Source organism: Pelobates fuscus, chromosome 2, assembly GCF_036172605.1.
Source record: "Pelobates fuscus isolate aPelFus1 chromosome 2, aPelFus1.pri, whole genome shotgun sequence".
Lineage (NCBI taxonomy): Eukaryota > Metazoa > Chordata > Amphibia > Anura > Pelobatidae > Pelobates > Pelobates fuscus.
Genome location: NC_086318.1, coordinates 441,146,649 through 441,160,089, shown reverse-complemented (window position 1 = coordinate 441,160,089; position 13,441 = coordinate 441,146,649). Strand labels below are relative to the sequence as shown.

The 13,441-nt window shown below is 36.1% G+C and overlaps 1 protein-coding gene across 2 annotated transcripts in view; it reads left to right on the top strand.

Annotated features, from left to right (window-relative positions):
- The window catches only part of MDGA1 (MAM domain containing glycosylphosphatidylinositol anchor 1), a 391,494-nt gene that overhangs the window by 251,094 nt on the left and 126,959 nt on the right, over positions 1-13,441 (top strand). For both annotated transcript variants that reach the window (XM_063444124.1, XM_063444123.1), the window contains one exon: positions 11,926-12,195. In XM_063444124.1, coding sequence (XP_063300194.1) covers positions 11,926-12,195 — 270 coding nt within the window. The remainder of the gene's footprint in view (positions 1-11,925; positions 12,196-13,441) is intronic.

Below are 13,441 nucleotides of genomic sequence, written 5' to 3'. Positions count from 1 at the left end.
GTCTGAGTGTATAACAGAGCTCCACAGCAATAATACTCCCAGTAATGTGTTTGAGTGTATAACAGAGCTCCACGGCAATAATACTCCCAGTAATGTGTCTGAGTGTATAACAGAGATCCACAGCAAAAATACTCCCAGTAATGTGTCTGAGTGTATAACAGAGCTCCACAGTAATAATATTCCCAGTAATGTGTCTGAGTGTATAACAGAGCTCCACAGCAATAATGCTCCCAGTAATGTGTCTGAGTGTATAACAGAGCTCCACAGCAATAATATTCCCAGTAATGTGTCTGAGTGTATAGCAGAGCTCCTCAGCAACAACACTCCAAGTAATGTGTCTGAGTGTATAACAGAGCTCCACAGTGATAATACTCCCAGTAATGTGTCTGAGTGTATAACAGAGCTCCACAGCAATAATACTCCCAGCAATGTGTCTGAGTGTATAACAGAGCTCCACAGCAATAATACTCCCAGTACTGTCTCTGAGTGTATAACAGAACTCCACAGTGATAATACTCCCAGTAATGTGTCTGAGTGTATAACAGAGCTCCACAGTGATAATACTCCCAGTAATGTGTCTGTGTGTAACAGAGCTCCACAGCAATAATACTCCCAGTAATGTGTCTGACTGTATAACAGAGCTCCAGGGCAATAATACTCCCAGTAATGTGTCTTAGTGTATAACAGAGCTCCACAGCAATAATACTCCCAGTAATGTGTCTGAGTGTATAACAGAGCCCCACAGCAATAATACTCCCAGTAATGTGTCTGAGTGTATAACAGAGCTCCACAGCAATAATACTCCCAGTAATGTGTCTGAGTGTATAACAGAGCTCCACATTGATAATACTCCCAGTAATGTGTCTTTAAACTACAATAAATGTGTTTAGAACTAAATAAGATACATTGTTCTTGTTCTAAATTACATTTTCGTTCTATAAATTGTAAGTTAGTCACCTACAATGTTTTAGAGCAGGGGTTCCCAATCCAGTCCTCAAGTACCCCCTACCAGTCCCGGATTTAGGGATTACCCTGTTGTGTCTAAAGTCTTTTTTTGTTGTTGTTTTTTTTCTTAAAACACCTTGGTCATAACTGGGTAATCCCTAAATCCTGGACTGGTAGGGGGTACTTGAGGACTGGCTTGGGAACCCCTGTCTTAGAGCATCTCCACCCCTGGCTACACCCCCACTCACACTCCTAAAATTAAGGTGTCCCTCCATTTGGACTGTTGAGAGATATGTTATACTGACTTATACAATGCTATAAAAGTGTGAATAATATTATTATATAAACTAATGTATATAACGCTATACTAGTGTGATTAATATTATTATATTGGCTGATTTATATAACGCTATACTAGTGTGAATAATATTATTATATCAACTGATTTATATAACGCTATACTAGAGTGAATAATATTATTATATGGACTGATTTATATAAAACTATACTAGAGTGAATAATATTATTATATGGACTGATTTTATATAACGCTTTACTAGAGTGAATAATATTATTATATGGACTGATTTATATAAAACTATACTAGAGTGAATAATATTATTATATCAACTGATTTATATAATGCTATACTAGTGTGAATCATATTATTATATCAACTGATTTATATAATGCTATACTAGTGTGAATCATATTATTATATGGACTGATTTATATAACGCTATACTAGTGTGAATAATATTATATGTACTGATTTATATAATGCTATACTAGTGAGAATAATATTATTATATGGACTGATCTATATAACGCTATACTAGTGTGAATAATATTATATGGACTGATTTATATAATGCTATACTAGTGTGAATAATATTATTATATGAGTGAATAATATTACTACATGAACTGGTTTAAATAACGCTATACTAGTGAGAATAATATTATTATATGGACTGATTTATATAACGCTATACTAGTGAGAATAATATTATTATATGGACTGATTTATATAACGCTATACTAGTGAGAATAATATTATTATATGGACTGATTTATATAACGCTATACTAGTGAGAATAATATTATTATATGGACAGATTTACATAACACTACATTAGTGTGAATAATATTATTATATGGACTGATTTATATAACGCTATACTAGTGTGAATAATATTATATGGACTGATTTATATAATGCTATACTAGTGTGAATAATATTATTATATGGACTAATTTATATAACGCTATATTAGTGAGAATAATATTATTATATGGACAGATTTACATAACACTATATTAGTGTGAATAATATTATTATATGGACTGATTTATATAGCGCTATACTAGTGTGAATAATATTATTATATGGACAGATTTATATAACGCTATACTAGTGTGAATAATATTATTATATGGACTGATTTATATAATGCTATACTAGTGTCAATCATATTATTATATGGACTGATTTATATAATGCTATACTAGTGTGAATAATATTATGATATGGACTGATTTATATAACGCTATACTAGTGTGAATAATATTATTATATGGACTGATTTATATAATGCTATACTAGTGTGAATAATATTATTATATGGACTGATTTATATAATGCTATACTAGTGTGAATAATATTACTATATGGACTGGTTTATATAACGCTATACTAGTGTGAATAATATTATTATATGGACTGATTCATATAACCCTTTACTAGTGAGAATAATATTATTATATGGACTGATTTATATAACACTATACTAGTGTGAATAATATTACTATATGGACTGGTTTATATAACGCTATACTAGTGTGAATATTATTATATGGACTGATTCATATAACCCTTTACTAGTGAGAATAATATTATGATATGGACTGATTTATATAACACTATACTAGTGTGAATAATATTACTATATGGACTGGTTTATATAACGCTATACTAGTGTGAATATTATTATATGGACTGATTCATATAACACTTTACTAGTGATAATAATATTATTATATGGACTGATTTATATAAAACTATACTAGAGTGAATAATATTATTATATGGACTGGTTTATATAACGCTATACTAGTGTGAATAATATTATTATATGGACAGATTTACATAACACTATATTAGTGTGAATAATATTATTATATGGACAGATTTATAAAATGCTATACTAGTGTGAATAATATTATGATATGGACTGATTTATATAACACTATACTAGTGTGAATAATATTATTATATGGACTGATTTATATAATGCTATACTAGTGTGAATCATATTATTATATGGACTGGTTTATATAACGCTATACTAGTGTGAATAATATTATTATATGAGTGAATAATATTATGATATGGACTGATTGATATAACACTTTACTAGTGTGAATAATATTATTATATGGACTGGTTTATATAACGCTATACTAGTGTGAATAATATTATTATATTAACTGGTTTATATAACGCTATACTAGTGTGAATAATAATATTGTATGCGTGAATAATATTATGATATGGACTGATTCATATAGCACTTTACTAGTGTGAATAATATTATTATATGGACTGGTTTATATAACGCTATACTAGTGTGAATAATATTATTATATTAACTGGTTTATATAACGCTATACTAGTGTGAATAATATTATTGCATGAGTGAATAATATTATTATATGGACTGATTCATATAGCACTTTATTAGTGTGAATAATATTATTATATGGACTGGTTTATATAACGCTATACTAGTGTGATTAATATTATTATATGGACTGATTTATATAACTAAAATTGATATTACATTACTATATATATAATAGTGGAGAACCTGGGTCTCCAGGCGAACGCCATGCGTAACATTTGGTTTCCTTTAAAAGGCTTTATTGCTGTATGTGATTATTTTTGGAGGAGGGAATGTTCCAGAAGCTCCGATGACAAAAACAGCCGATCGATTTCTGTTACACTGTTCGTTCAGGACCGAGCTGACGAAAAGACAAGTGGACGCAGCCTATTGATAAAGCCAGTTTGTCTCAATCAATCTGGCCGCCTTGTGTTTTCTCCTCCCTGATTTTCTCTGTTTAAAATGAAACTCTCCATAATATCTGTAAAAAGTCAGGATAATGAAGTATCCTATTAACTAGTCCCATTAAACTGTCAGTTGCATTTAGCTGCAGATGTGAGCAGTTGGGATTAAACCTCTTGTTACCTGCCAGAGATCTATTACACCGACTGTGTGTTTATTAGCAGACAGAAAATGCAAGTTTACTTTATTGAGCGCTGCAGCAAGGCAGCCGGTCGACATGAACGTCCGAGAGACACCATGTTTGTCATCAGATGTATCTAAATGTCAGGAACCATCCTTTCTCACTGAGCCTAAATCTGGGGGTTTTACTATTAAAACGAGTGCTCTGTATTTTGACTTGCTGGACCGCATGTATCACGATTTATCTCGATAAATGTAAATGAGAAGCAGATATTCAAACATTTACAGCAATCTAATGCCATGATCCCCTGTACATTCATTTAGAACCAGGCACGTACAGCGCCCTCGTGGATAAACAAACCTCTACCCATGTGGGCATGGGGCAACAAGCACTTATAATATATGATACATACCGTGCATACACTTTTATGCAAAAATAAATAAAATAGTATAATATCAACGTGTGAAATGGGTTCATGTATGCAACGTATAAATAGTTGAAATCACACATTTTGAGTATAGATTGATGTCCAGGGATACGTTAATAAGAACATTAAATGAATTTACTTACATATTATTTTTTAGGTTTACTTTAATTGAAGTATTCAGGAATATGTTTCATCTGCTATTTCACAATCTGAAATATTTGCATAAAACCAGACATACCATTTTGGCCCATATTGTGGGTATGAAGATAGAGATACAGATGGATACTGTATGGCCTTGCCCACATACATTGTCCAGATATGGGAGTTCAACAATAGATTACGCCAATAACCCGAAGTCATCGCTAAGGTGCTCCGGAAATATTAGTCTAATCAATATTGGGCATCAGAGGAGGGGAGCAGGGCCAACATTCAGGAATATCTCAGGACCCAGCTTGTTTCTGGCTTTGAGTATTTCTGGTATGCTGACCTGCCTTGTTATTTTGTTTATCTGTATTTTTTAAATCCTGACCATGGCTATTTTTGACTCTGTCTTTATCTTTCTTACATTAAGTCCAGCCACTCTAAGGCACGGTAATATGTCTATTAAGTACCTCTGTTTGTGGTATTCGACAGCAGGGAGGACAGGGCTCTAGCTTTGATACATCAGCTCCAGCAGAGGTTGAAGGGCCTTCTTCTGCTCTCTACGGATGTGGAGAAGGCCTTCGACAGGATTAACTGGGACTTTTTGTTCCCAACGCTTCAGGCCCTGGGGCTGGGCCCAGACATGTTTGCCTGGGTTTGCTCACATCACTAATGAATTGTGCCTTTATGGATTCATTCCCTATTCACTGATTCATATCCAAAATGGCACCAGGCAGGGAGGCCAGTTATTGCCACTGTTCCTGGTTGTTGCCCTCAAACCATTCCAACAAGCGATCTGTCAAAACCCTGATATTAGTAGGGTTCAGGTGGATTGTTTCCACCACAACGTGAATACGTGGATGATCTGCTATTTTTCATAAACCTCACCCGAAATCTTGCGGCCCAATATATTGCACGAGTCCTAAATATTTGGGGATTACTCTGTAATCTTTTTAAATCTGCAAACTTTGAGTGCTTGTGCCTATGTTCATTTAAAATTCAATTAAAACACTTTTACAAAAACCAAAATACTTCATGGCATTTCTAGGAATGGAGTTTTATAATGCCACCATAATACCACGCGTCGCGCAGCTTAGACACCATAATAAGAAAAAACTATTCAACTACAGTTTAAAAAGAAAACCCAATGTTCAAAGCTATTCAGTGTTATCCAATAATAAAATGAGGTGGCATCACTAGAAAGAAATATATGATCCATCGTTACATTCGTTACATTTGTTGCATTACGTATTAAAATCCACTTTCTATGACCCTTTCTAGAATCTCTTAGACGTTGTTATGGCTCTAGTCCAGGGGTAGGCAACCTTCGGCACTCCAGATGTTAATGTTCTTACACCTATAATGCGGGCAAAGCATCATGGGAGGTGTAGTCCAAAACGTCTGCAGTGCCGAAGGTTGCCTATGCCTGCTCTAGTCTGTGGTCGGTAGAGAATCAGAGGGCAGATTTAGAATGATATTAGCTACATGCACTTTACTCCAGGGTTTAGTTTTGCGCCGGGTACACTGTGGGCTCTATACTGCATAACCCAATAAGGGAAAACAGACACCTAAAGTAGCAATCGAATCTGTTTGGATGTGGAGGAAGCGCTTGGATTTCTGCTCGGTTTTGCATGCAAACACAATTTATTGTTGAGATTTCTGCTGGGATGTAACAGTTCCATTACAAAGATAGATTGCTTTCACTCTGCCCGTGTCACATGTTTGAGAACAGTGAATTAAAACAAAGTTTGCTCCTCTTAATTGAGGCTTATAGTGGGCACCTGAGGGCTTCCGAGCTTTGCGGATGGTTGCAAGTGAAACAAATGTTGCTGCTTGTTTTCGGCTCGTCAGATGTGATACGTTACTCCAGTGCTTAATTCTTTTTCATAAAGCAGTGTATTACTGGGTAATGGAATAAGTGCCAGCCGTGTGGGCAAATAATTGCAAACCCATGTGAAATCAGAAGGTTTATCCTCTTCTTGGCTTTTTAATGATGTGTCAATGTGTCTCTGTATCCAGGGAGCCCAAATACAATGCATATATAATAGCAATTATATTCCACATGCCATCAGATATAATGCCTGCACATCCAGGATTTGGGAGTTGCAGTGAACGCAGGATATTTATTAGCCAATAATCTAGATGGTAAGATGTGATGTATGTTTCTTCGATAAAGAAAGCTCATTGTGGAGAGGCAGAGAGCACCATAGTCACAGATCTTCCTCCCATAACACACTATGGGTTATTTAGGAAACCCCCAATTCTGGAGAATGGAAAATGTCCCACCACGATTCCCACAGCTTAGCTAGTATTTCCAGAAACTGCCAGTTCTCTCATCAGTTAACAGATATTCCACATTTTGAGAATGAATCCCACCGTTCACTCAGATCGAGAGCTAGAATTACACAGCTGTTACAATAAAACGAAACCCACGTATCAGAGAGCATGTGGGGACTAATGATTTTGAGCAGTGGACAGGAAGGAGGCCATGGGTTATTATATGTGGATGGGGAATGGAGAAGTCCGTTATTGCGATGTCTGGAGTATTTCTCTGCTGGCGTTATTGCGATGTCTGGAGTATGTCTCTGCTGGCGTTATTGTGTCTAGTATGGACGTGTGTTGTCTGTTACCTTCATGCTGGGTGATTAGATATGACAAGCCATCATGTAGAAGCTTTAGACAAAAAAATGATAAGAAGGAGCGCTCAGTTCTATAACTATAATGGTGCAGAGACTCTCTTACGCCTTCCTGGCTTCCCGGATAGATATCCAAAAAGAAAACCAAAAAAATGTCTAGAACTCCTTGTTATGACTGTATGCACTTTATTCACCTGTTATTTAGCACATTGCACTTTTTGTTTCTTGTTGTTTACATGATTACGGTTACCGTCACTCCGTAGAGCCTTGATATGTCCGTTACCTTATTATGTGATTAATTGAGAGGATTTGAATTAGACAAGGTTTGGGGAGGAGATTAGATTGCTGGATAAAGACACGCAGTCGAATCGTTGCTGTTTTGCCAATCAGCGAAATTATTTCTCACAACGAGGCGTTCTGGCCATTTTTCTGTTTATCTGTAGACGCTGGCAGATTAGCGCATGGATGGGCACTGGTGTAGGTGAACGTGCCAGCTTGTACAATGTCCCATGAACAAATATAAAGTGATTACGAAGAATACATCGTACTTCGATGCAGAGTCTATGCAAGTCGCATAAAAAATGCTCTAAGCTGCGCGATACGTGGAAAGCCAGATTTAGTTTGTGAGTGCGTCTGGGAATACGGTATTTATTGTTAGTTTAAAGCTGAGCGCAATGAGCTGACTTTGCCCACACTGTTCTCGAATTACATTGTCACCTCGTGGTTTCCATTGTTGGGATAAATTCTGGCAGCAAAACAAGTCACGTCCATTTCCCATTCCTTGTTCAATAAAAAAACATTTGTCTTATGAAACACGTTCACTGTGACCGAGAGGTACATTCTCTGACTAGATAGCAAGGTTCATCTACTAAGCTGTGATTTCTGACGTGCAGAACACTAACTTTTAAAATGAAGGCCATGGATTTATGATAGAAAGAAATCTCCACGTTGTAGAGTTGTTGATTTGCAGCTTGCTGTTTGGTTTAAAGATTCCCATAATGTCTTCACTTTCTTTGTTACGATGTATCACTTGCTGTTTTACAGATCTTGTATATAGAAATAATATGCTACATCTTGGGTGAGTGCAGAAATAGCATGTCCACTTTAGAGATCAGATGGGGAGATATTTTCGATCTTCCTGAGTACGCAATGTACGAGCTTTATAAGTGCTGTCTGAAAACTCTCAGTATTCACATTCTTTCTATACTCGACCTGCTTAGACAAAGCCAAACAAACACAAAGGAACATAGAATAAAATATCTTGCTAAAGTTACATCAGAACTACTTTGTGTAACGAAAGATAACAGGTGAGGTTGGGGTTACATCTAAAGAAAAGGGAAAGAATGAGCCATAATAGCAGAAATTAATGAGAGCCAGATCTCAGGAGCCTAATGCAGACAGAGCAGCGCTCAGATAAAGCCGGGAGACACTTTATATCACACATACCGCGTCTATCGCAGCCATTTACCTCCATCTGCAGTTCAACTCAATGAGTTCCATCTTGTACCTATTGCTCTCAGCCAGTCAGTAACTCCCCATTCACTAAACTGTTCTAAACGATTGGCAGTGTCGCAAAAGCCTTCTGGTTTAGAGAGTTTTAGCGAACAGGAGGACAGAGAGGCAGGGAGATTCATCGCTGGAACAAAGACTTCGGGATTAAACTGTTCGAAAAGGCATTCACGCCCTAAGGTTAGCCAGCACCAGTACCTCATGGCACCATAACAACTTAATTTAAATTTAAAGTTGTTATGGTGCCTTGAGTGTTCCTTTAACTAAATATTTCAAGTTCAACTGAACTCTTCCTAATGTGACAAAGTAGCTCATAGTATGGTGAATATACCAAAGATTGCTAAGCAAGGCACTGCAGGTGTTTGTGAACTACATTTCCCATGGTGCTCCACCAACCACCATTGAAATAAACGTTTTGGACTTCTAGCAGATCTAATGTAACACGCTGAAATATTTAATTGACTCCCAAATACTCTGATCAAAGTGTTTATATAGTTATTGTTCTAAGAAGGAGACAAAAACGCTTACCATTTCACAGAAATTAATTATTCTAAAGAAAACGCTAATGGTATGTTACAATCTCACCGAGTTTGCCGTTTCTTGGCCCGAATCCAGACACGTTAATATTATCTTCAGTTTAACCCCTGGGGTGCCAAGGAAGTAAGCTAAACGCAGCGCAGCCCGGATTACATTTTCAATCTTCTCCCTAAACCTCCAAGCTCGTCCTTCTCCTTATCTTATATTTAAAAGTTCAGCTCATTAACATTCCTGCAAAAAGTGATTAAAAACTGAAATAAAACACCTAATTACAGCTACATTTTAAATTGCATTTACCCTCACATACGGTGTTATCGTAATGATAGTGTTTGTAAATGTAATTGTAAATTCCTATATTTAGATGCCTTCACATGTAAATGGGAAATCTTTCATTAACTAAAGATTGCAATCATAATTATAATTTGTATTTTTTGCTACAAAGAAAATAGGAGCCGGCGTTCCGTATCAGGAAGAATTAGCTATCCAGGTTAAAGGCCGATTACTAATACATGTGAAGTATTTGGCCACATGTTTGATCACAAATTTACTGCTAAATGCTTCAAGGTAGAAAGAAGTCTTTAAAAATATACTTGAATGACTTGGCAGCGAAATTAGTCATCAGATCTAATTAATTAAAGGGAAAGTCTAGGTTAAAAATGTTACGTATGTTATGCACCTGAACAGGATAAAAAAATATGAATTTATTTAGAACGGGGAGTGTAGGGAAGCAGCATTTTATAGATAAAATCTTTGTGTAGAACCCAATGGAGCCAATATAAGAGAAAAATTCAAATGGGACAGGGAAACAAATATAGTGTAGTATGTCTACAGAAGCAGAGGTAAAATATAAAGAAAGATATTGCACTCACACTTTTCTGGAGCTAAAGATCAGCTAGAGATCACAGCGTATGGACGGTACAATCCCCGTCTATGGATGTCTGGATGGTCCTGATCCCCTCTGGTATCGTATCCCTGTGCCAATAATCCACGTGGTGTATTCAGGATAATGCTCCAGTGATATGCAAAGGATATAAAAGAACCGGAATAGTGCTCCCTGTTATAACAAAACAGATAAAATAAAGAAGGAGATATACTCACAATGGATGAGCAGATAGGGATTGCTCAGTCCTTAACAGCATGGGGGGTTTGTCCCCCACCCGGGAATGTGAGATACATCTTCTCCAATAAAAGATGTTCAGTGGAGGTCCAAAGGTAAAATACAAAGTAATTTTATTAAACAAATGAAAAGAAAAAAGTAACACACTAACGCGTTTCACCTATACAAAGTGTTACAGAATAGGGGACCTTAACGCTTAATTAGCTGAAAGATAACAAAAAAGGTCAGATGATGTCATTGATCATGTGACCTGAACATCAATTAACTTTAATTTGAATTTATACATTACATTTTATATTTAATCTCCAACACATCAAAGGAAATATATTAGACTATCTAGGAACTGATTGACCATCCACTATTCTTTTGATTTATTGATCCTGCATACTGCATAATAGTAGACTCTGGATACACATCTCCACAATACGTTTTTGATCATGACCGATTATTTATCAAAACACATAACAGGGAAATTATTTATTTCCTTCAAAACAAAGAAAATAGTTTTTGGAACCCTAGATCTCTCCTTCTACCAGAGGGGGCAAGCAGCTGGTGAATATTGGCAGGATCCTCTTACAATCAATGAATGATACACCCCAGAAAAAATGGTTTTAGGGAGAGCTTGACCCATATCTATCTCTTTGTTTTCACATGTATACATTTTCTTTGTATCTGCTGTGGACTACAGTTCCAAGTTAATTTACTGGGTAGGAGCAACACAATGCACAATGCATCCGGTACCCTCAGGATGTCAGAGATTGGATTTATAGATGGGTCATGAGATTATCAAGGTCCCTGACCTCATTACATTTCCCCTCATAATAAGGGATTCCATTCCTCATGGTGTCAGCACTTACAAGGAACTCTGCCCATGGGGAAAGTCTGATTGAACCAGGGAGTTTGTTTATAGTATAAAGTTACAACCCAAAAGTATGTTGTAGGTTATTTGTTACTAGAATATTTGTATTAGGGAATAACCTGGTCATCATATGTTAATTATAGAAATAATCTTGCCATGCAACCACAAATAGATAGGAAGATAAATGCATCCCTACATCTCTGAAACATAAGTAAAATCCGTCTGTCCATCTTCCACCCTTTCATCCATCCACCCATCCATCCATCCATCCACTCATTCATGCAGTTACCCACATATAGAAAGAAGATGTCAGACTTTGGGAATTTGATCTCAGATTAATTTCCATTCAGTCTATGTTTATTTCATCTTAATAACTTGAAGTGAAGATAATTAAGACCATGGAATGATGTGTTGGACATGATGTCCCTATGAAGATCTGTATATGTTTTATTTTGTATCCTTTCTCTGTAAACCCTTCTCTTACCTTACCCAATGTTCTTCCTTTTAGCTCCGCCATCAATAAAGACTTCTGTCAACGAGACACTGGTGGTAAATCCTGGAGATGATGTCACTATGCAGTGCTCACTCACCGGAGGTGATCCCACCCCTCAAGTGGTTTGGTCCCATTCCCCTAATCCCATGCCATCAAGTAGCATCCTTCAAGGTGGGAACCTAACCATCCGTAAAATTCGTCCTGAAGACTCTGGCTACTATAATTGCACCGCCATTAACAATGTGGGAAATCCAGCTAAGAAAACCATCAACGTCCTAGTGAGATGTACGTCCTGTGTCAGGCCTGTAATTCTACATGTACCATATTAAAAACTTGACTGACTTTATGGAGGCACCACACAGGACCATCGTCTGCTCACTAGTAAGAGGGATATATAGAGATTGTATTTAGCATAGGAATATGGTTCAAGTGCAATATAATAGGCAATAATATCTTGCTTAGGTACAGTCACATTTCTGTTGCTAATAGCGGTAGTTTATTTTGACACCATAAGGCTTGTGTCAGTAGGGAAGACATTATGAGTCTGGCTTTACCAGGATGTGTTGTGGAATAGTGTGAGCTTTGGGTTATATTTGGCATTTATAAATGTTATGCATTTTAATTTATTTTCCATTCCTCTATAGAGATACCCCTATCGCCAGCTGCCTATATTACCATTAAGGAAATCTCTTGATGTTAAATTTGGGGTACACCTCAGTCATTCACCATAGATCTAGAACTTCTGAGATGTCCAGCTTTTCTTCAGATCAATAGTCAACAAGAGAGGCAATTCTAATTAAGACAAGTTGAATCTAACTGATTATTCCATAGCTGAGGAATTAGGGAATGGAACATGTAATTGGAGATCTAACTCCAGACCAAATCACGAGCAGAAGGGATGGGAGGGTATCATAGAATTCCAAGAAGCTTTTCAAATTCTTTGATATTTTTGGATAAACTTTTAAAATGATTTAATATTATGAAAAATAATTGCATGTTTTAAAATGTTTACATTTTATGTCAAGTTGGTACATTTTGTATATTTAAAATATTCTTGCTATTTTAATATTTTGAAAAAGTAAATAAATAATAATTTGAAAAGCTTATTCCAAAATATGAAATCAATGCCTTTGACCATTAGTTATCAATTTGAGCATTAATCAATCCTTTATTTATTCCAAAGGTCGGATGTATAGCTAACACAATATCTGTTAAAACTTTGTTGACGTTAGTTGAAATATAGTAACTGCAGGTGAAATTAACCCGTGTATTGTACAAAGTGAGCAAAGAGCACTCCATAATTAATACTTCCTAATTGCTAGAATTTAGCCATGAAGTTTAACCAACAATAGTTTCTGTAGTGTAGGAGAATGGGACGGAAATTTACAAAATAGAACAGAGCATTGGCAAAAACATTTGATTCTGTACAGAGAAGAAGACCTTCAGGGTAAGGTAAATGCACCTAGTCCTGGGAGTTTATTACTCCTCTGTAACCTACTGTAGTGGCTAACCTTGTAAATTTCCACCAAGA